The sequence below is a fragment of the Equus przewalskii genome, chromosome 24 (assembly GCF_037783145.1).
Source record: "Equus przewalskii isolate Varuska chromosome 24, EquPr2, whole genome shotgun sequence".
NCBI classification, from domain to species: Eukaryota; Metazoa; Chordata; class Mammalia; order Perissodactyla; family Equidae; genus Equus; species Equus przewalskii.
The window spans coordinates 14,110,196-14,135,094 of NC_091854.1; the positions used below are offsets into that span (position 1 = coordinate 14,110,196).

Here is a 24,899-nt window from a genome sequence, read left to right on the forward strand (position 1 = left end):
CAATAATTTTCACACATTGATCAAAATTTAGCCATATCTCTGTGAAGGTTTTGAGGCACACCAGGCTCTCATGGCTGATGGGATGAGGTCCATTGCATAAGGAATAAAACATTATCTTCAGAGAGAGCAGAATTTCTTTGATGGTAGGGGACAGGTTACCCTAGAGGTCGTTTCTTGGGATATGGTTCCTAGCTGGCATCCAGAAAGGCCCGATATCAGTCAAGGTGAATGAACAATGAATGAATGAATGAAGGGCAAAGGGCTACAGGAAGACCTCTGGGCGCATGCTCTCTGTTTCCCAAGGTTTTGAAGCGTGGCTAGGAAGGACTTCACCTCACAGTATTTCCCTCCTGTGGTCACCAGGAAGGCCCAGCTTTTAGCATGTCTGTGACCTCGTTTTGCTTTGCATAGTTCAGAGAGAACATGCTGGTGAGCTGTTTTACTTTGCATCTTTCTTCTTTACCAAAGGTGGGTCAGAGTAGGCTTTATATTTCAGCTTTGAAAAATAACGTATCCGGGAGTATTCACCCCAGGAAGCCAAGGAGCCTCTTAGAAGAACTTTAAATATTTTTTTGTTTCCTGTTTCAATGACAAGGTGCCTAGGGAAGGCCCCAGGCCGGACGTATGTGCACATCCTTGGCCTCTGGGGGCTGCCTGCACCCCCGGGCAGCTTTGGGGTTGAGTTTTAGAGCGAGCGTTGGTCTGGCAGTGAGCCTGCTTCCCACGGGACGGCGCGGGTGGCTGTGGGCTGGTGCTTCCCCGCAGCCGCTTCAAACGAATCTCTCCCGCAGAGTGAGGAGAGAAAGACAGAGGGACAGCGCTTTAATACGGGGCCCCGAGGGACGGCTCTGTAAAGCCTGTGGGGGCCAGCGGTCCTTCAGTTGGGGGCCCTCTCCTCTTCCAGGCCGGCCACGCTCCTGGGGACCACTCCGGACAGGAGAGCATCTACAGAAGAGCCCTGCGCACTGATCGTGCCTCGCCGGTGGGGGGCGCTCTCCGTGGGACCGGTCCGACGCCCGGGGGAGGGGAGGGCAGGGCAGGGCGGGGCAGAGCGGGGACGCGGCCCCTCCGCCCCTCAGCGCCCGCCCTCGCGCCTCCGAACTTTCCTCGGCTCCGGGCGCGTCGCAGCGGTCGCTGGAGGGGAGGCGCGCCGCCGCCTGCCTGTCCGCCCGCCCGCCGCGTCCTGCGCTGCTCCGCGCCCGGCAGGAGCCCGGCCCCCGGCCGCCCCGTCGCGCTCGGCCCCGAGGGCATGCGGCAGCCGCCGGGGCCCCCGCTTCTGGGCTCGGCGGCGCGGGCGAGCGTGAGCGGTGAGTGGGGCGCCGGGCGCGGGGAGGGTTCCGGGGCCGCGGCCGGCCGGGGCGCACCTCCGCGGGCCCAGCCTTTCGGGGTTGCCCGGCTTCCAGCCCGGGCCCCAAACCCACTCCAAACACCTGGGACAGGACTCTCCAGGCGGGTGTGTGGCGCATCTTGCCCTTTCCCACTTTTTTCTAGCGTAAAGAGCAATCGAGCTGCAAAACCCGTGTTGCGTCCGCCGCTGCTGTGGGCAGGTGGGCTGCGCGCGGAGGCAAGGAGAGCACGGGGCGGACTCGGCTCCGCTTTTGCACAGGTGCTTTTTTGCCAAACTCGATCTTACAGCCATCGATGGTGAGCTGACGTTCTCCATGGAGCCTAGGGATAGAACATTTTTCAGCCTTCAGTTACGCCCGGTACGATGGTGTGTCAGTGAGAGAACAGCTCGAAATATGCAAGGCATCTAAAGATTCGGAAAATGCTTATTAACTAACTAGTAACGCGGTTGGGGGTTGTGCCTTGTAAGTGAAGGTCCGTGGTCCCCTCGCCACAGGCAGACAGAAGTGCTTTGTTCTATAGCACTGTTACTTTATTGCTTTCCCTCAGCAAGTTGCAACTACTCAGAATTGCTTAGAAGTTTCTCAAGCATGTAATTTGAGGAGTAACTGTGAATATTGGAAACAATTTAGTCTTATTAAGGTAATCATTAAAACGGCCCTCAAAAGCATTTGTAGGTCAGTTTTTAACTGAATAATTTCCACGAAATGTTTCCTCCTTAATTCGTTATTGTCTATTGCAACACATTTCTGCCTTCTCACTACTTTGCCGCCTAGAGTGTTACCTGGTCTTGGAATGTTACTTTAGAATTTAGGGCAGCTTAGCTCTTCACGGTTCCTACTTGTTTTTTATAAGTCCGAGAATGAAGTAGATGTCAGGCACACACAGAGGGTCCCTTCTTTATAAGTGGGTTATTCCGTGCACTGCACAGTGTCCGGCTAACGCACGAACTGTGGTATTACTCAGGAGACGTGTTGGGTTTTCCAGTGAACTATCCATCAATAGTTGCTAACTCTGCTTCTCAGGAGATATTGGATCCAGTTTTGTGTGGTCGAGTCCAGTGAGTAGAATTTTCCTCTTTTTTGCCCAGAAGTGATACAGTTAGAAACACCCAACCTTGGCCCTGTTAACACCATGTTTGTCTAAACAAACTGGGCCGTTCTAAAAAGACTAGCAAGCAAACCCTGCCATGGGGCTTATGTACTTGAGATAAGCTTCCGGAGTTGTGCTTGTGTCAGGTAGGGATGGACCTAGTATCGTGTAGGGATCTGGATGGCTAACCATTGGGACATAGATTGATTGTCACTACCATATAACTAGAAAAATAGATCATTTTGGCACATTTTTCTTTTCTTCTTTAGCATTCAAAACTTTGTAGCTTTAACTACAAATGACACATCCTCTTTTATGAATCTGGCAAGTGCATAAGTCGACTACTAGCCTCTTTATATTAGGTCTGTTTTAGGTACCTGGCTGTTTAACAAGAGGTTTGATAGGGCAGATCTGCATGTTTCTGTGAATGAGGACTGAAAGGAAAATGTTAAAATATGTGATCATTTCTCATGGATGTTCATCAGAACCTATTTGAGAGTCTGCAACATGTTAATTCTCTCATTGTTCCAAAACACACGCATGCAGAGGAACAAATGCACACACAAGATTGGAGCTAGGCAGCAACCAAGGCCCACACTCTCGAAGTCCTGCACACGTGCCTCGGGCTGGCTGCTTCTCCCGCAAGTTTTCCAGCTTCCTCCTGAGGAGCAGAAAGCCACCATAACTTCAGCCCAACCTCTTATTTCTGTGGGCTGGGGCAAGGAGAATCACTGTAACTCGGATGGGAATTGCTATAACTCAGATTACCCATTAGCCATTCTCCTTGGAGTATACATTAGTTCAGAATGCTTTATGGTCTGTGATTATACCTAACAGAGTGGTTAAGTCTGATTGCAAGCTTCTCAATGGCAAAGCCCAGGCTCAAGGCATTACTAATGTGGCATAAGGAGAAGAGCAGAGCTTTGCAATCAGACCAGCCTTTGTTCCAGGCCAGGCTTTGTGACCTCGGGTACTTGCTCCACCTCTCTAACCCTTTATTTCCTCATCTGTAAAAATGAAGATTATATCCACCTCCCAAGATTAAAAGAGAAAAGCACTTAGCAGGGTCTCTGATATACAGGAAGTACTCCTTAAATGCTGGTTGCCCTCTTTCCTCCTAGATAAACATTAAACTATTGACATTTCTGTAAACATGGGTGCAAGTGTACAGACATACCACAGAGACAGTGTGGGTTCCATTCCAGACCACTGCAATAAAGCAAATATTGAAGTCAAGCAAGTCACAAGAATTTCTTGGTTTCCCAGTACATATAAAAGTTGTGTTTACACTACAGTCTAAGTTCACAATAGCGTTATGTCTTTAAAAATGTACATACCTTAATTTAAAAAATACTTTATTACTAAAAAATGCTAATCATCATCTGAGCCCTCAGCAAGTTGTATTCTTTTTTGCTGGGGGAGGGACTTGTAAAAATACAATATCTGTGAAGCGCAATCAAACAAAGTGCAATCAAACGAGGTATACCTGTACACTGTTCCAGCAAGAGTGCAAAGATGGCTTCCCAAGCCGTAGGTGACTTAGCGACGTCCCACATGCTTTCCTTACTTACTTTCCTCTTCCCTCACCGTGGTCCTTTTGATCTTCCCTCCATCATCCTCCTGCAGGTCCTGAACTACCTCCTCTCCAGCCTTGCCGATCCTTTGTCCCTTGTCCTGGGTTCTGTATGTATGTGGAGGAGTCCCCGAGAACTTAGTCCAGCCATGGATGGGGGAGGTGGAGGTGAGGGGTGGGGAGCTGTCTGCAAAGTTAGTCGGAGAGTTTGTGTTTTTACAGTCCTGGGTAGGAGACAGTGGGGTCTGGGTTCTAATTCCAGCCCTACTTTCATGAGCTCTTGTGACTTTGAATAAGTCACTTAGCATCCTTGAATCAGTTTTCTCATTTATGCAATGGGGATAATAATTCCTTTATTACCTACCTGCATGCACTGTTGTTGGGGCCCTTTAAGTCATGATGTGAAAGAGCTCTGCACTCCATGAGGGCCACGTAAACTTTGGAATTCAAGAGGCAGGGCCTCCAGATGTGGGCCACCCCAGGCAGGCTGTATGGAGGTGGGAGAATCTCTCTATGGGTGTTGGATATTCTAAGTGGACGTTGCTGCAGTCCCTCCATGCCCCTCTCTCCTGCCCTCTGATGTCGAAGGAGACTTCGAGGAGGAAATCCTGCCAAAGGTTGAGAAACTGCTCCATGTGTTTATGAGAGGAAGATAAATTTCAGGACTGAGATAACCTAACACTGCATGATCGAAGGCACAGGGCAAAGTTCCGAAGAAGCTTCACTTCCCTCTTAGAATTACCTGTACTGTCTGCTCATCTCAGTTAGTGGACAAGAACAAAGAGCTGGCTAACCAGCCAATGAGTCAGAGAGGAGTGGTCATGGCCTTCATCAGACATTGAATTGGGGTGCCCTGGGCCATCCTCACTGCCCTGTGCCTTCTTGCTGACTTGAGTCTCTGAGGTTCACTCTGCATAGCACTAAACTGATTCAAGGAATGAACCTAATTATTTAATTCCATCTGAAAGATGTGTGTTGCTCTCTGCTTGACCTACCTGCTGAGCCAGGAGGGTAGTACCCAGTGAGAGGAAGGTTCTGACTTCCTAGGTTGTACTCACCCCCTCTTCACTCGCTGGGCTGATGTCCTCCTCCTTATTCGTCTTCCTTCTTCCTCTCCTGGCCTGGCCAGGCCTGGTCAGGCAGCACCTGACCCCTAGCCTCCTGTCCTGTCTGCTTACTGCTTTGAACTCCTCCTTTGTCTGTGACCCCTGCCACCTCCCTGCTCCCAGGGACCTTGCCTCCCTTCCTCAGATGTGAATCACTCGTACACCTTAGGCTAAGCCGGACTGGGTGTCATGCTGGAAAACAACCTGCCCAGGCCAGTACAGCCTGCCTCACCCCTTCCTAAGTATAGCAGTCCGCCCCGCTAATTACTCTTCAGCTAGTCCTAGGTCCTGGGACATTGGGCTGGAGGTTCTACTAGCCCTGGCCTTGACTCAGCCATGTGCAGATTCAGCGGTGTCATCAAGGGATGGTTGGCAGGTGGCAGGGATGGGTTGGAGGGGACTTTAGCTCCTCCGTAAGCTCCACCAGTTTTCCCAGAGGCCCTCCAAGCAAACAAGCACTCCAAATAAAAGCAGTGTGCTTGCTTTGTAAATGCAGCCTTAAGGCAAGCCCCCTGATCTCCCCTTTCAGCCAGGCTGCCCCAAAGCTCCTCCTCTATAGAAATTCTAGAGCTGCCCCCAGATGGACTCAGACCATGTAAGGTAAAGGTGGGCAGTGGAGTCAGAGGCATTCGCTCCCCAAGGAGAGCTAGAAATCCAAAGTTGAGGCTCAGAGCCCTTGAGAGTAACTAGTTACTGAAGACCAAAGCAGGGGATCAGGTATAGAACATCACTGAATCATTTGCCTCCTGCCCTGCTTGATTTTAATAGGTTAGTCCTTTGAAAGGGCCCTTTTCCTGGACTAAACTGTCACTTGGGACTGGCAGAGAGAAAATAAGTATAATCGTTTTTTATGTCCCACAGCATTTGGGTTAGTCAGGGTTCTCCAAAGGGATATATGTAGATATATATATAAGAGGAGATTTATTATAGAAGCTGGCTCATGGGATCATGGAGGCTGAGGAGTCCTACAATCTGCCATCCCCAAGCTGGAGAGCCAGGAAAGCCAGGGTGGTGTGATTCAGTCCGAGTCTGAAGGCATGAGAACCAGGAACACTGATGTCCGAGGGCAGGAAAAGATGGATGTTCCAGCTCAAGCAACAGGGCAGAGTTGCCCTTCCTCCACCTTTTTGTTCTATTCGGGCCCTCCACGGGTTGGATGATGCCCACCTGCCTTAGTGAGGGTGATCCTCTCTACTCAGTCTGTGATTCAAATGTGAATCTTTTCTGGAAACACCCTCATGGACATGCCCAAATAATGTTTTACCAGCTATCTGGGCATCCCTTAACCCAGTCAAATTGACACATAAAATGAATCATTACACCACCAAATCAGGAAGTTCACATTGGTACTACCCTACTATCCAATCGACAGAGCCCTTTCATATTGCATCCATTGTCTCCCATATGTCTCTTTTTCCTGTCTGATCTAGGATCCATGTTAATTTACTTGTCATGTCCCTTCTGGAATTGTTCCTCAGACTTTCCCTGTTCCTAAAGTCTTTGCAGTTGTACAGGTCTTACATTCTGTAGAATGACTCTCAACCAGAGCCTAGCAGGTATTTCTTCAGAACCAGACTCAGGTCGTGTGTTCTTGGCAGAACTTCTCATCATATCACTTAGAAAGTACACGATGTCAACCTGTCCCACCACTGGAATATCTGGAATGGTAGCCTTGATCACCTGGCTATGTTGGTGTTTGCCAGATCTCCTTACCTTAAGTTCACCAGTTGCCCCTTCGAAATTTATTGGTGTTTGTGGGAAGGTATTCTGAGGTTACACAAATAGCCTGTTCCTCATTAAACCTCACCTACAGCCTTACCACTCATTGATGACTTCTGCCTGAATCAGCCACCTCTAGGAAGATTGCCAAATGGTGATTTTTTATTTCCATCACTCTTACATTTATTCATTGTCATTCTACTATAAGGAAGAACTTTCTTTCTACCTCGTATATTTATTCATTGGTATTAGGAAGTTTTCATGGATTCCTTTTGTACTTAATACATTGAAATCTGTTACTATCATCTATTTTGATGTTAAAACTGTCCTCGGTTTGGCTAGTAGGAGTCCCTTTGAGCTGGCTCCTGTGTCCTTTTGACATCCCTGTCATTCATTGAGCATTTTAAAATTTCCTGGCACCGCGAGATATTCCAGTCTCATCCTGTACTTTCCCTGATCTAGTTAGACCTCCCTTTTGGTAGAGAATAGTACTTAGAAACTAAGATATGGAAGGTTGATGTGCCCATGTTACTGGGATGTCATTGCTTTAGATCTCTCAGAGGGCAGAGCTAGGAAATATATGTATATACACATACACATTTACAAATTTTTCTACATTAGGCTATGTATTATAAAATCATGAGTTCATACTAATACCTCCCATTCCAATCCCATACTCAGAGGTCTTTCTATTCTTCCCCCTTTGTATCTTTGTACATATCTTCTCTGGAAGTTAGAAACTTGACTCCCTTTGTCTTAGTACTTTGACTTATTTGCTCTAAGTAGCACATCTCCCAACCACAAAGGCCATCCTGCTTCCTCTGTGCCCCCCTCTCTTCCCATCACCTCTTGACTGCCAGGCCTGCTCATCTGTGTGTGTCTGCAGCTTCATTATCAGCCTCCAGTCCCTCCAGCTCACTGCTCTGTGTGGCTCCCCAACCATGGCCCATGCCTCTCTCATCATATTGCATTCTCAGCCACACACTGACCCCTCAGTTCTGGGAAGGGAAGAAGAGAGAAGGCAAAGGAAGATAGAAGAAGATGGGAATGGAAAGAAAGCAAACATAGAAATAGTATAGACATTTTTTAAGCCTTTTGAGACATATTGCCAAATTGCTCTCCCAAAAAGTTGTATTGATTTACATTCTCACCAACTTGTTATAAGGGTGCCATTTTCCTTATACCCATGCCAACACTGAGTTTTATTCATCTGTTTAAATGTCAATCTGATAGCACTTCACTTTTGTCTCTATTACAGCTCATGCTGTACTCAACCCTGCATTATACTTCTGTGTCTCATCTCACCCTTTAGATCAGAGTTTCTCATCCTTGGAACTAATGACATTTTTGGCTGGATAATTCTTTGTTGTGGAAGCTATCCTGTGCATTGTTCCATACGTAGTGGCATCCCTGGCCTCCACCCACTAGATGGCAGGAGCACCCCCCAGTCATGTCTATCACAAATGTCTCCAGATATTGCCAGATGTCCCTGGGGGGAGCGGAGGATTAGCTCTGGCTGAGCACCCACTACTATAGATTATGAGCTTCCTGAGGGCATTTTATATCTTTGTACATGTTTTTGTACATCTCTGTCTTTCTCTTGGATGTAGTGAACAGTGAGGAAATTTTATCTGTACAGGGATGAGAGGAATCAGTGGTTGGGTAGATCCACTATAACAGGACCAATGAAACTTGCCCATTACATGTATGCAAATTCCATTAACATCCAACAGAGGGGAAGGAAAAGGAATGTCAACAAGGTTAGATTTCCATGGATTGCTACTAGGTCATTACTAGTCTTTCTCAGTTAATTTCCAGTCTAATTTCTTTCTTTCTTTCTTTCTTTTTTTTTTTTTTTGAGGAAGATTAGCCCTGAGCTAACTATTGCCAATCCTCCTCTTTTTGCTGAGGAAGACTGGCCCTGAGCTAATATTCATGCCCATCTTCCTCTACTTTATATGTGGGACACCTATCACAGCATGGCTTTTGCCAGGCGGTGACATGTCCTCACCCAGGATCCGAACTGGTGAACCCCAGGCCACCAAGAAGCAGAATGTGCAAGCTAACCGCTGTGCCACTGGGCCGGCCCCCCAGTCTAATTTCTTACAGTCAGATAATTGAAGTCTGTGGCCTAGTTCAACCAGTGGACTCTATTTTGTTGGTGGGGAAAGCAAAATGCTTTAGGAGAAGGTGTTTCTTAAGTTACGTTGTTCAATATGTTAGAAGTAAACCAAGGTGCTTTCTCTTCTGAGATTTCTCTGAACAGGCAAACTGACTAATCATTGCTGTTTTATATGATGTATTTAGAGTTTAATTCTGTCATTTTCATTTGATTATATGGACTCTTCCCCGTGAACTCTTATCAAAAATTCCAAGTAGAAATTCACTTACAAATTTTTGTTGACATTTACCACAATCGTATTATATTTCTTATGGAATCAGTAAATGTTTGCAAAAGGCATTTAATGTCATTATGCAGAACAAATCTGCATATTTCATTTCTCATGGGGCGTAGAATTAACTACTGAGAAAAGGCTGTAATGGTCAGTGTGATGAGAAGAGCCCTGGGCCAGAAGGATGGAGCTGGGCAGAGTGCAGCAGCCTCTCCCAGTTTTAGTTTTCATCTCTGCAAAGTGGAGAATGCTACATTGCCCATCTCACCATGGGATCAAGTGGGAAAAGAGATGTGAACTCACTTTGAAAACTGTTCGGTGCTGTATCACTGAATGTATTTTGATGGATTGCTCTAAGATCCGGATAGAGTGGCCTAGAGGAAGCATGGTAATGTAGTTGGAAGCCTAAATGTCAGATTTTCAACCCAGCTGGCTAAATTCTTTCTATATATATTCATCTGGGACTACCTGTTCTCAGTGGTAGTAAAAAACACTAGCTAGTGACGCTGGACAGGGTGGGAGAGGAGAGAAGGACTTGGCTTTAGGTTTCTTATGCTGGTGACCCACCTGGTCTGAGGGAGGGGTTTCCCCCTTTGGTCTCCCCTGCCCAGTAATCTGTTTTGGGACCCTCCCCCCCACCTATTAGGAACAGGCTCACCCCTTGATTTCTGGTCTTGTCTGACTCCTCTGGACTTGGAAGTAGCGTTACACTGGCTACTTCATTCACTTTGTCCCAATAACCCAATGACCCAACAAGTTAGAGCTCACCTCCCTTCTACAACAGAGGAACTGGAGATTCAAAGAGGTGAAGTAACTTTCCTCAGGCTCCACTGATGATAACGGTAATGAAATGAACACGATGTCTCAGAGGCTCTTCTAAGTACTTTATTTAAATCTCCCCACAGCCTAGACAGGTGCTATTCTTATCCCCATTTTATAGATGAGGAAGTCAAGGCACAGAGACGTTATCTGCTACTATTTGAACCCAGAACCTGAAGCCTGTGTTCTTCTGCCACACCCTGTTGTCTCTCCTCTCCTCATCACCCCCTCCTCCACTCCTGCCTCCCTGCTCAGTTTCAGGCAGCAGAAGAAGGAAGTGGCAGAGGCATAAGAATAATCACTGTGGCACTGTGCCCATACTCAGGCAGGGGAAATTTTTACTATAGGTGTAGGATGACTTTGTCATTGCTCCTTGTTAAACTGAAGTGTCAGATCATGAACAGTTAAACTCCCAGAATGCCGATTGTATATTCCATTGAATTTTTTAGAAATTTTGAGTTATCTAAGTTTCTTGGGAAGTATTATCTACCATTTACTGAGTACTTCCTATATGCTAAGCATCTTGCTAAGCACTTTATAAACTTTGCTTTTATTTAATCTTTTCAACGATCCTTTATGGTTGGTGTAGTTATTATGCCATTTTTAGAGAGGAAGTAAAAGGCTGGATCAGCACTGTGCCAGGTGAGAGCCATTGCTGAAAGTGATGAGCTTACATCTGACTCAGGTCCAGCTGATGCCAAAGCTTCTGCTCCTTTCCCCTCATGACCCTGCCACTCCTACATGTCACAGCCTGCATGCTTTCCCTGAAAGGGTTTAGTTTACAAGAACTCCACAGGTCTGGCCTTCCCTTCTCTAAACTCTGTTTTAAATACCCATGCTAAAGTGTTCATTTCTTTCTTTGATCAACAAACATCCATTATACAATGGAGGAGTGGAAATGAGAAAAGTGCACACACACACACAAAACAAACAACTCCCACTCAGAAGAATGGGAGACATGTAGCTGCCACAGGTGCATAAAAATGATGCAGCCCCACTGGGCAGGAATTCTTAAGACCTCCCTGCGCTGGCAGTAGAATAAGTTCTGTGGTTGGTCCCTGCTTCTGCTCTTTGGGAGAGGCCTCCTGGGGGCCCTGACTTTGACTCTGTCCCCTGAGAAGTTCTTCCTTGTCCGTCACCCTCTGTGGCCATAACTGAATTGGGTGATGCAAAGTTTGTGCTCCTTGGCAGAGAAGGAACACTCGCCTTTCCAGGTCAAGCTGTGGCTTCCCTGGCAATATAATTCCTTAAAAATTAGTCCATATGTTTCTGGTCTCTTTTCTTCTAGTCAGTTCCACTTTCCAGTTACGACATCTAAATTCTGTCCTGGACCAAGTTCTTAAGGATGCCTTATTTCCCAACTTCTGTGCTTGGCCCACCTCTCTCTTCCTCTCTTTAGTGGTGTCTACCCAGAGCTCCTCTAAAACGTGCACTTGGGTGGGAAGATGCACCGGTGCTCTGATCTTTACTGTCAGCCTGTCTCCCTTTGTTCCACTGCAAATATCTTATTGAGAGGCATTTGGGACAGGCAGTGAGGGGTGACACTATTTTCTGCTCTTTGGGGTTACAGAAGCAGTTAATTTTTCTGATCCTCCAAGGCCCCCAGGTTCCAGATGCTGTCTGTTCTTTTCCACCTTTGCTTACAAATTTACAGTTCTTGCCTGGGCTCGTCTCTTTCTTGTGTTGCCTTGCGAAAAGCTGCAAGGAGCAGCATGCTCACGTTCTGTTCCTTTCCAGCACCTTCACCTAGGGCTACAGGCTTCTTAGGCAAAGAGGCCCCGAAATACAATGATGTGAAGAAAATGGAAGTTTCTTTTTCTCTCTTGTTAACAGTCCTGAGGTGAGTGGTTCAGCTTTGAACCATGAGAGGTTTCATCTTGTCTCTCTGCTGTCCACTGGGGCGGTGCTTCTCAAACTCTCTATGTGGAAAGACTGGTTTTCTTTATTTCCAATTTGCCAAAGACCAATACTTTTGGTTTATACTCCACTGATTATGCAGTTGTATTTCAAGCAATGTCAAATTGCTGTCAACGTTCCTAAGTGTTCATTTGCAATTTCTATACTTATCTCTTCATTGATGGAAACCGGTCCATGGACAACTTTGAGTCAAGGTTGTCTAGGGCTTTACCCTGGTCTGAATATTCAGTGCTGGATCACAGGCCTGCTTGTGTTCCAACCAGCAGGAAGCTGGAAGAGCACGGAGGAGCACACACTCAATGTTTCGGGGGCTAGCCTGGAAGTCGCACGCTTCATTTATGTTCGTGTTCCAATGGCAAGAACTTAGTCGTGTGGCTCCCCTAGCTTCAAGGAGGCTGGAAAATCGAGTTTGTTACTATGTAATAAAATGAAAACACAATTTAGCAGTCTCTGCCACAGAGTGGAAAGCTAAATAATGATACAAAAAAATAATTATGAGAGAAGTCGCAGGCCAATATACAATTACGGGCAAATGAGTTGCAAAAATGAGCTAGGAGTTCAGCGTCACACCATGCAGAACAGAAATTCTTAGAAATGGAACCTGGGGTCCTACTGGTCCTCTTATTCAACCCGAGGGGCAGAGGCCTGTTGTGTGGTGAGGCTAACAAGGGGAAGTTCACATGAGAAGAAACTGAGAACTGTTTTCTGGGAGGAAGTCTAGAAACCAAACATCCAGGTTTGAAACTGAGTTAGAATCCACAAGGCTGTGTCCAGAGTGCTGGGGCAGGAGCAGATCCAAAGGCCCCTGAACATGATGGTGGTCAGGACCCTGTGGAGCATCAGGGAAGGGGGCTCCAATAATCTATCTCAAGATCATGCAAAGTGCCAGAGATGGGGGGAGCCAGAGGTCCTGGCCAGTGTGAGTGGGGCGAAGCCTCTCCAGCTCCAAACCTCTCTGTCAGTCTGTGACTGCTATTCTATGAGCAGCTAGTGAGACCTGAGGCCACCAGCATTTTAAGCCCCTACATTAAAAACCTGGGGTTTAAACTTGAAACTTTATTCCTTATTGTGGCCTCATCATGAGAGAGAGAGAGAGCGTGAGAGGTGTCTGCATTTGAGATAGTTATTTTGGAATCATCCACATAGAGAAAATAATTTAAGCCATAGTAGCTGTGGTGGAAGAAAGGTTAAAGGGGAAGAAGAGAAGGCTGAGAACCAAGTCTAGGGTACGTACACTTCAAGGCTGATGGAAGATCAGGAGACAGAAATACCGAGGACAGTGGGCAAAGAACCGGGAAAAGTCGAGTCACAGAGGCATGGGAGGGGAGTTTCAAGAAGGGAATAACCAACGATTTGTCAAATTCCACAGTGAATCCAAAGAAAAAGAATATTGGAAACAGGATTTGGGAATTATTCAATAAAATTGAACACATTTTTATTTTGTTCTGATTACAATCAAGGTTCTGTGTTTGTGCTTCAAAGAACAGGGAGACAGAAAGATACCAGCTCTGCTCTCAACAGATTTGGAAGGGAGATTAAGACAAATAAATATTTAATAAAGTGTGCTAAATGCCACAGGAGAGGTACCAAGTATTTCTCAACCAAATTTCTTGAAAGAATAACCTATACTTTTTTTCTACTTCTGTATCCCCTAAGTATTATTCAACACAGTGTGATCAGGTTTCTATCTCCTCTCCTTCCAACCAGCTGACTGAAACTAACCAATGCATGAACCAGACATTTGTGTGCATCTACTACATGATGCTGTGTTGGGCAGCAGGTGCACGAACCTAAGTAAGAACCTGTTCTAGCCCTTATGAAGCCCACAGTCTGGTGGCAAAGGCTGACTCTGAGGCAGAGAATGCTTCTACGGTACAATATCAGGTGATTTTTCCCCCAGTGGCTAAAAGAGAGTCTGAATCTAGTAAATACAAAGTCATTTTAGGAGAATCAATGTATACATGTATGAAAGTGCCAGTTGTATGGGTTTGTATAGTTCCAGAGTCAAGGACTGCCTCTCATCACCCCCAGCCATGTTCGTATTCTCAGTGGAAGGAGTACGTGGAAGAATAGAGGTGAAGAGCGCTAGAATAAGAGGAGGCTACTGATGGAACAGGGACGAGCTTATTCCTGAGCTCCCCTCTCAGTGCCTTGAGGCCCCAGAGTTCTTCGTCTACTCATGGACTTTGTCTCTATTATGTTCCCAGGGTCCAAAGATCCTCTGTCATTATAGCATCTTCACCAAGGCTGCAGGCTACTGAACTTGTGGGAGAGCAGCACTTATCCAGCAGCCCCCATGGCTGGCCCCCGCCACTGGAAGTGTCACTGGGGAGGATGGGTCAGTGGTGCCCACCACAATGCAGCCCTTGTAGCTGTGTCTGCGTTGCCTCGCATCAGGATGAGTGCCCCCGGGCTCAGGTTGTCCCCCCCCCCCAACTTGTCTTCCTAACACGCATCATAAGGAAAAGTCTACTGCTTCATTCTCTGCAGTATCTAGTTTCAAATCTGGTTTATTTTTAGGCCAAAATTATTTTTATTCCATGTCATTTATTTCCAAGGTTTACAAGACCAGAAGCACAGATAGAATTGGAACTGATCTTGGATTACAAGAAGGACATCTATGAGGTGGACTCCAGTATGCAGGGATCTGTTGGAATACAATATAGTTGTCTTTATTTTGTGTAACCCTTATAAGCGAGGGTAAATCACTCATTTACTGAATCACTTACTATATGTAGAGAAATTTACTAAGGTTCTGGTATGCATAAGGGGACATTGAGGGCATCAGAAGAATGATGACACCGGTCCATGCCCTTTGGGATATGATTTATTCCTCTTTCCTTCTCTGAGAGTTGTTATATTTATAACTAGGAAATGTTGTATGTACTAGATCTTGCTAAAAGATTTAAGAAAAACCATAATATAGTAAAACCTTGCAAATTTTGTTTGTATTATAATATGCTTTAAATGACTTCTGTATTATTCAGAGTTTTACAGGAAACAGATGATCCAGTTAAACTGGTAACTGGGGGAGGGCAGAGTTCATGGAAACCAGCGAGAGATGGCGCAGTGCCCCAGAGTAGCAGTTAACATCCCTCAACCTGACAGCCAAGGAAAGGGAGAAGGGGAGTTTCCAGTATGGAGAGGCTGCCTGATGGGAGCTACCCCAGCCAACCCACAGCAACCTGGCAGGGAAGGAGCGGGGGAAACCAGTATCTCAGCCTCAAACTCCTTCCTCCTCCCCATCTCTTGCTGTCCCTCTCGTTGGCAGGAGCTGGAGGGCAAGGGAGCCTGTTGATGTGGTCCCTCAGGGTAAAGAGAAGGTTGGAGAGGGGAGCTGGAGGGGCCAATGGATGAGATCAGGCACAGCATTCAGATGCCTTTTCTATGCATTTCTATGGGCTAGCAGCAGATGTGCTATTTTACCACCAGATGGGCACGGGGAGGGAGAGGGAGGCAGGAGGGCGAGGCCATGAGCTTCCTGCCTCGGTGATGAATGCTACTTCCTGACTAAAGCTGGCAGTCCTGGAGGAGACTCTGGTTGGTTTAGCAGTAGCAGTTCTCTCTTTTAGAAGCTCTGAAGCCTTGATTAAGCAACTGTTTCCCACTACAGCCACATGCTTTGAAAATACGATTTTCCTTTCCCTAGAGAGTTTCAGGATGCAGTCAGGCACTAACCTGGGCTGGTGTGGTCTCCAGACGCATGGCAGGGTCACTGCCCATCACTGTTGACTTGTCACTGGTAACAGGGGGGATTATTTGGAACAAACCACATAGAGCAAGAGACTCTTGAATATCGTTCTCAGAACAGGAGGCAGGAGATGGGTCACAAATGGAGTGAGAGCAAGGGAATGCAGTACCACAGTGAGGTTAGGACCGACAGTTTGCACGAAAAGTTTTCTGTTGCGAATTTTACAACATAAATCGAATTTTCTTCTCATAGGAAGTCGTTTGCTGTAAGCAGGAACTTCAGAATTTCTCAACATGTATTTTCAGAGTGAGAAAATTCTTTGTACAAGAAGACTATCTCTTTCAGCTATGAATGCCCACACTTTAAATTTTGGCATTCTCTCCTCCTTCAAAAAGTAAAGCTACTGACATGTGACTATACAATGCTCTAAGGATTATTTGCTATGTAATAGAACATATGGAGTTATATTATGTATAAATATTATCAATTTTAAGCATTTTGATTAGTGTCTTTCCTTTTAAGAGGGTCAAAGGACAAAGTGTGTTTGTTCTCTTTCTACTCTAATGAATTAGATGAGATTAAAATTGTATAATAGATAAAACAAACACCATTAAAGATTTACATTACATTTGGATAAGCTAAGTCGGGGAATTTGCTGATCCTGTAAATTCTGTCTCACCTCTTTTATTTGGTTTAGTTCTGTATGTTTCCAAATTTGCTTTCCTGTTTAATCAAGAGGTTTAAGACAGTCTGCAGTCATTAGTGACATTTGGGGAACAATGCTTTTGATTATAGTTCTTTACTAAACAAGGCATAGAGTAGAGGCCGTGTGTATATACCATGGCATCTTGGAAGTCTACCCACTCGATGGAGAGAGAGAGAAAGCAGTAGTTGGACCAACTGACATACAACAGGCCGGTCCTCCCTACATAAACATGCACTGGCACAGTGACCTATTTGTTCTGCTCGGCTCAGGCTGCAGCTCTCCCCTGCGTGTCACTCCCTCTGAGCAGAAGATGACTTGAGGCACGGAAGTTTCTCATTTCCCAAGCGCACCCAGGGTGTGCCTGCCCCTCCTCTGTGTGGCTGTGCTCTTGGGACCTTTACTAACAGTAGAGGTGCTGAGGTGTATTGTGGTGACCTGGCTGCCATGTGGAGAACAGAGGATCTAAATCCCAACAATTTTATGTGCCTGAGTTTACCATTCATTGTTAAGCAACAGAACAATGAAACTTTAGCAAAGTTGAATTTAGCTTTCTTAGGAGAAATGATCTACTGTTTTAAGCTAGGGGAGCAGATTTGTAACAGCCCTGCAGTTAACAGGTACTCCTAAATATTAGCTTTCCCCAAGAGTATCAGGGGCCTCCAGTACTCTATTCTAGACAATGTCTGTTTAAACTGAATCTCGAACAACTTGCTACTCCTCTGTGTGTATTACCATAGCAAAGAGTAAAGTAACTGCTCATGAAGCATGTGGACTTTATTTTGAAATTATTGCATTATAGTAGAGTTGATAACACCCTCTCCCCACTCTCGTTTAAAAAATTTTTTTAAATATGTATTTATACAACAGTTTTATGTTTACAGAGAAATTGAGCAGATAGTGTAGAGTTCCCATCTTATATCCCTCTCCTGCGTGCGATTTCCCTTATTATTAACATTCACATTAATATCATACATTTGTTATAATTAATGAGCTGATGTAGATACATGATTATTAACTGAAGTCCATACTTTGTTCAGATTTCTTTAGTTTTTACCTAATGTCCTTGTTCTTTTCCAGGATCCACATTATATTTAGTTGTTACGTCTCCTTAGGTTTCTCTTAGCTGTGACAGTTTCTCAGGTTTTCCTTGTTTTTGATGACCCTGAAGGTTTTTGAGACATCCTGATCAGGAATTTTGTAGACTGTCTCCCAGTTGGGATTTGTCTGAGGTTTTTCTTGTGATCAGACTGGGGTTATGGGTTTTTGGGAGGAGCATCACAGAGTAAAGTGCCGTTCTTACCATATATCGAGATTACGGACTAGCAACATGACTTAACGCTGTTGATATTGACCTTGATCACCTGGCTGAAGTTGCATTAGTCAAGTTTCTCCACTGAAAAGTGACCCCCCCCAGGCCCCCACACTGTCCTCTTTGAGAGGAAGTCATGCACAGCCCGCAGTAAGGAGTGGGGAGTTATGTTATCCTCCTTTAGGGTGGAATATCTGCATACTTTATTTGGAATTCTTCTGCATGGCAGATTTGTCTCTTCTTTCTCATTTATTATTTTATTCCATCATTTATTTGTATCAGTATGGACTCACGGATGTTTATTTTATACTTTGAGTTATGAGCCAATACTACTTCATTTACTGTCACTCAGACTGTTCCAGCGTTGGCCTTTGGGTTGCCCTCTCTTTTGAAGTTATGTTCAAAGAGGAATCCTGGTTTCTCATGTCCATACTGATAGGGGACAGGTCCCTGTTGTGGGACTGCCCTTTAGACCACCCTGTCTTGTCTGCTGTGGTGAACCTGCTGTTCAAGGGTGGCAAACCCTACTCCTCGCACCTCTCAGCCAGCAGGGCTTGGAGCCAAGTCTATAGAGGGAAATGAAAGAGTCATGAGACCCAAATTAGAGAGTATGCAGAAGAAGAAGAAAGTAATAATGCTCAGTTTGGGTAAATGGCTAGAGTTCATGCGGGCATGTATGTGTGCACAAGGATACTTCATTTAACAAGTATTTACTGAGTTCCTACTATGTGCAGGGCATTTTTCCAGGCCCTGGGGATGTGTCATAAGAACACAAAGTCCCTGACTCCTAAGTGCATGGGGAGACAGACCATAGCCCCAAGACGTTAGAGTCAGGTAGTGAGAAACTCTGTAAAGAAAAATAGAGCAGAGTTACAGGGTGAAAGTGCAGGAGGGTAGGGTGAGGTGTTCTTTTAGAGAGTGACAGGGAAGGGATCTCTGGTGAAGTGACATTTGAGCCAGAATGAGGTGGAGAAAGGAGTCTGTGAGTATGTGGGGGAAGAGGTTCGGGGCAGAAGGAACAGCAAGTCTAGACGCCTTGAAACCAAGAGCTGAAATGAACCTCAGGGATCATATATGGATCTGAACCTCCCATGCTATCCCAGTTTTGCCATTAAAATGAATTATTAAAAAGAATTTAGTGAGCAAAGGTAATTGCTTATGCAGAAGTGGTCTCTTTTCCGGCTGTTAGCTACCTGTTAGCCTAACCTTCAAGTCCCATTTGGCTGGGGTTTCCAGACAGGAGAGGCCTCTTCTGCATTTGTGGACCAGAGGAAAGAAAATATGCCCAGCACCGAGTGACCTTGATTTTGATGCACTCTGATTCTTCCTGGGAGGAGGAGGGGAGTGCTGTTGAAAGCCAGCTGAAAGGCCAGCAGCAACTTGTCTTGTAAGATGCATCTAGAAATACAAGCTGTTTGAGTGGTTTTCAGATGTCTTAATTTTCATAATTGTTTCCACATTATGGACTGGCTGGACGTTTTTTCAGAGAATCCAGTTGGGAGAGTCTAAATGAAAGCTTTGCTCATGAAGTTTTCATTTGGATTCCACATATAGACTTTCTAAACCATCACTTTATGAAGTCTTAAATTACTGAAGTTTGAAGTTGCGGTAATAGCTCCAAAGTTTAACATCTTTTGTTTCTGGGTCAGAACTATTCAAATCCTTTAAACCTTTAGTATAAAAAAAAGAGAGAAAAGAAAAAAACAGCTTGGGATTTGGCAGAATTAAAGTTTAGCAACATTTAACTAGTCTTGAAATTGACCATATTGTGTGGCCTCACTTAGCGTAACATTTGAAAACATATTTTCAGAAAATTGTCTTTTCTACACTTTTCAGGGCTAGTAAAACAAAAAACAAAAACCCAAAGGCTATTTAGAATGCCCCATTTTTTTTATAGTGCAAAACAGTCCTTGAAGGTGATTTGATCAGACCGTTCTATTTTGGTAATTCTATATTATTGTCAGTATCACTGTAGTTCTTGGTTGTCTGGTGTTTTGGGTGGTGGGGAGAAGGTATAGTGTTGTAGATTAGCATGGGAGCACAGCTGCCAGAGTAGAATCCAGGGTCTTCCCCTTTCTAGTTGTGTGACCATCAGGAAGGGTGCTTCTGTTTCCTCATCTGCAGAATGGATGGAATAATAGTATCTATATCATTCTTGGGAGGATTACAGAAGATGACCCATATGAAATGCTTAGTCCAGCACCTGGCACCAAGTGATCACTCAAATATTAGCAATTAAAAATAGTAATAATGAAGTGGAGATATTAAGTAACTCACCCAAGAACACAGAGTTAATAAGTGAAGGAGTTCTCTAATTGTCCTAGTTAGGAGGTGATGTGTAAGTCAGCAAAGGCATTTAACTAAACCTTTTCATTTTAGTGGGGGAAGAGAGAGTGTAGGATGTAGATTCATTCATTTATTCTACCAGTGCTGATACTATAGACATGACCTCAAAAGGCAAGGTCCCTCCTCTGCTCGAACAGAACAGTGTAGTGGAGGGGGTTGGACATTAAAGGCATAAACACAAAGAGAATATGTGATGAATGACAAGTGCTCTGATGAAGATAAAACAGGGCTCTCTCATAGTGAGCGCTGTGGAGTTTCTTTGGATTGCTCAGAGAAGATTTCTCAGTGGAGGGGATGTTTAAGCCAGGATCACAGAATCATATTTGAAGGCTTGAGAGAGGTCAAGATGATAAATCCATCGTTTCTTATAAGCTGACTAAAGTTTTTGGTAATTTCTAGCTAAGGAAATATGGTGATCTGTAGTTAATATGTATTAGAGCCTGTCAACAAGCTTAGCAACATATGGCAGAGGAGGAAAAATCAAAAGTACTCATTCATAGAACATCCACTTATTCACTTTTGGAACTCTGAGGTGATTACGTTAGGAAACATCTATAGGAGAGCTGGAGAGAGTGACATCCTGATGTGCTTAGTTGTCAGCATATAGGGTTATATAGTTACATGAAGTTTTAAATAGGAAACCATTTTATTTTCATTATCACTGAAAAACTCTAAAATGTGCTGTGCTGGTAAGAGTAGTAATAATGAACATAAGCAAATCCTTGAGGCTTTTCCTTTGAACATTAATTTTGATTTTTCAGAGCTGTAGTTGTCAAAGGAAGGTAAAATACATTAAGTAGAATGTGTGCTCCTAAGAAAGAATTTGTAAAGCAATATTTAAAAGCCTATTTGTTTATTACAGAAATGTAGAACATAGGAAAAACTGGAAACAATTTTTTAAAAATTCTGCTATTCTTAATTAACTATTTACTATTTTGAGATTGTTTTCCTTATCTTTTTCTATGTCTTTTAAAAATAGCCAACACACACAAATATATACATGTGTGTATATATATATACACACAAATACATATATGTATGAATACATACGTATGTAGTTATTGGCAATGAAAATAATGGCTCGTGGTTTTTCTCATGTTAACACAGCTTCACGATAAACATGAGTTTCAGTGGTTCTATAATATTCCGTCCTGTGGGATCTTTTTCATCAATTCCCTATATGAACTTTTTTTCTCTCATTGCCTGCTTCTCCCCAAAGTAGAATTCTGGCCTGGGAGGTAAGGAGCTACTTGGTGGAAGTTCTGTTTAGTCATGGGTTTTCTGTGGTTTCTCAACTTTGTAAGACAACAGTACTTCTCAGTCTCAGGACAGTTTTTGTTAAAACATGTCTAAGAAAGTGCCATTTTGACTTTGATGGGAGAATGTTGAATTTGAAAATTTTAAAGTGAAAATCATTGAGGTTTTAGAGCATCCTGTAATTATAAACTCAACCAAATTTATGAACCAAAGTTAAAATTTTAAGACACCTTCAAAAGGATATTAGCATAATTTTAACCAGTTTTTGGTAGTATCTTAATTCCAACATCTTTCCGACATATTAATCTTGATATTACTGATGAATTAATCAAGGATAATGTAACTTTTAAATTAGAAACGTGTTTCTCTTAGCTCTCTAGGGCATGTAACAAAATAAAATACATAAATTATTTTTTATTAGTGAAAGGACACATAAAATTGCATCATTAAAATTTCTTATGTGGTTCTTAGATTGTCTTGAATTTCTGTATACTTTCAACACTGTTGAAAGCTGAATTTCCTCCTTGGATATTTAAATTGGATTTCACTAGATTAGTATCTTCTATTCAACTCTCATCTGCTACTGGTGGGATTAGAAATAGAATCTGTCTCAAGGGCAGTTTGATATATGTATCAGCAGCCTTTAAATAAATTTATATCCTTTACTTCATCAATTTGAAACCTTTGGGTTAATTCTAAGGAAATAATTGACCAAATATGTAAAGATTAATCCGCAAGAATGTAGCCTTGCTTATAAAAGTGAAATATTGGAAACAACCTAAATGTCCAACATTTAGGGATTGGTTGAGTGAAATGTGCTATATTCATATACTGGAATATTATAAAGCTGTATGTATCTGTATTTTTAATTTGGGAAAATTATGGTATAGTGTAGATATTTTGGCCTGTTTTATGGGGTTATCTGATATTGGCAGTTAAATATTGGTGAATATCTGCCAAAGGGAGCAATTTTTGTTTTGTCATTGTTAAAACTGCGTCCCCCTCCTTTGTAGTTGAAAGGCACTAGAACCATTTGTCTCTTGAGACCACTCCCAGTTTAAGCATATAAAATGACATTTTACCTTCCATTTGCCATGATAGAGAAGGAAGTATCTAATTCATTTACAAGGATCATTACCCTATTAGAATATAATTAAAAAGAAGACTGTCTGAGATACGCTTCTGTTTTGTACTGCTTCAAACTGATATCTGATCTACTTATCCTGATTCTGGATATGGTATTATATCCATATATTGCAGAATTTATATCCAAATTGCAGAATTTGTAAGAACTGTAATAGCTGGGGATTTCTATTAAGCTTTTGCTGTTAGAGCCGCTTTGTTCTCACCAGTGGACGGCTCTGTGCCTGGGCCTACTGGATCTCTGGTTCTCCAGCAAGTAAATTGCAGCCTCATTCCTTGTGAGGGAGCCCACAGTCATTCTCCCCAGAAGATAGATTTCCAGGCCTTCAATCCCAGTCTTCTTTGATTGGACCCTTCATGGCCGTGGCCAGACCACTGCAAGGCAGAACACCTGGTCTTTCCACCAAGCATAGATGGATGGGCATCCTTAGAGCTTCATCCCAGCTCCTCCTTGCCTGGAATCCCTCACTTTTGGGGTCCAAAAGATCTTGACCTGAGATTAGTACCTTCTCTGTCTGCCTGATACCCTGGTTTGGAGATTACTTTCAGACATGTGTCCTGAAGACTTGCCCTCACTTGGCAGGCATGTCCTCACATCCGCATGGGGTTGGACATCTTCCCAAATTCCACATCTCAGTTTTGCCCATGGAGGCCTGCTCTTCCACCACTTGCTGTGTTCAGGAGAGCCCAGGGAAGGAAACTGACTTGAAGTGATTGAGTTGGAAAATTCAGTAAACAAATTCACATTTGTACGGTGTGGATTAGGAGAATATGAGGAAGAAATGAACAAGAAGGTCAGGAAGGGGTATTGAGACCAAAGTCCCCAGCCCTGCACCGCAGGCTTAACAAGTGAGTGCTGTCATTGTAGCTGGAAACCAAAAGATGGCAAAAGGAGGATCAGGAGTAGAATCGGAAGTGGTGGAAAACTAATCTCTTGGGGAAGCCATTTGGTCGTGTGAAGAGTAATTCAACCCCAATTATCTTGGCAAGAAGGTGCCAGACATTACCAACCTGCCCTTGATTAATGAACTGAACCCACACATAAGAACTGAGCTGGAAATCACCAGGAGGAAGCATTAATTGTGCTGCGTTTAACCGTTACCAAGGCAGAGTGCATTTTTCAGGCCTCAGAATATTTGACCTACTGCTGCCTCAATGATCATTCATTCATTCAGCCAGCCAGTCAGCCAGCCATTCAGCAAATATCTGTCATGCGGCAGCCAGGGCAGATGGGTCCTGGGGTTATAATGGTAAACGAAACAGACAGAGACCCTCCCTCACTGAGCTTATGGCCTAGCCTGGGAAATGGACAACACTTACTGATGAGAGATGAATGCTGTGATAGGAGGTCAGGGGCTGGGGTCCTGGAGCAAGGGACATTCACACTGAGATCTGAAGGATTAACAGGAGTTGACTAGAACAAGAGGCTTAGCAGTGGCAATTGGTGGGCTAGTGATTGATTTTGCAAAGAGTGATATTTGTTTCTTCTTTAAATTTCTTTCTAGGATGTTTGGTTCTTCTCCACAATGAATGAGTGTCACTATGATAAGCAGATGGACTTTTTTTATAATAGGAGCAACAGTGACACTGTCGATGAGTGGACAGGAACGAAGCTTGTGATTGTTTTGTGTGTTGGAACGTTTTTCTGCCTGTTTATTTTTTTTTCTAATTCTCTGGTCATCGCAGCAGTGATCAAAAACAGAAAGTTTCATTTCCCCTTCTACTACCTGTTGGCTAACCTAGCTGCTGCAGATTTCTTTGCTGGAATTGCCTATGTATTCCTGATGTTTAACACTGGCCCAGTTTCGAAAACTTTGACAGTCAACCGCTGGTTTCTCCGCCAGGGACTTCTGGATACTAGCTTGACCGCCTCCCTGACCAATTTGCTGGTTATTGCTGTGGAGAGGCACATGTCAATCATGAGGATGCGGGTCCACAGCAACCTGACCAAAAAGAGGGTGACGCTGCTCATTTTGTTCGTCTGGGCCATTGCCATCTTTATGGGGGCGGTCCCCACACTGGGCTGGAATTGCCTCTGTGACGTCTCTGCCTGCTCTTCCCTGGCCCCCATTTACAGCAGGAGTTACCTCATTTTCTGGGCTGTGTCCAACCTCGTGGCCTTCTTCATCATGGTTGTGGTATATCTGCGGATCTACATGTACGTCAAGAGGAAAACCAATGTCTTATCTCCACATACAAGTGGGTCCATCAGCCGCCGGAAGACACCCATGAAGCTAATGAAGACGGTGATGACTGTCTTAGGTAAGAGGAACCAAGTGAGCCATTATTCCCATCCCTTCAGCAAATATTTATTGAGTACCTACTGGATACAAGGCACTTACTAGGTAGTAGGAATGCAGCAGTGAACAAGATCAGATGCAAAGCCCCACCTACCTGGAACTTATACTCTAATAGGGGAAGACAAGCTAAGTGTTCTCATGGGGATAAACAAAATAATTTTATAATAAATGTTATTATAAA

General features: G+C 44.1%; 1 protein-coding gene across 1 annotated transcript in view; it reads left to right on the forward strand.

The window, feature by feature from the left end:
• The first annotated feature begins 1,063 nt into the window (after window positions 1-1,063).
• The window catches only part of LPAR3 (lysophosphatidic acid receptor 3), a 72,680-nt gene continuing 48,844 nt past the window's right edge, over window positions 1,064-24,899 (forward strand). The window contains exons 1-2 of the mRNA XM_070591814.1: window positions 1,064-1,307; window positions 23,924-24,680. Coding sequence (XP_070447915.1) covers window positions 23,945-24,680 — 736 coding nt within the window. The 5' untranslated portion in view covers window positions 1,064-1,307; window positions 23,924-23,944. The remainder of the gene's footprint in view (window positions 1,308-23,923; window positions 24,681-24,899) is intronic.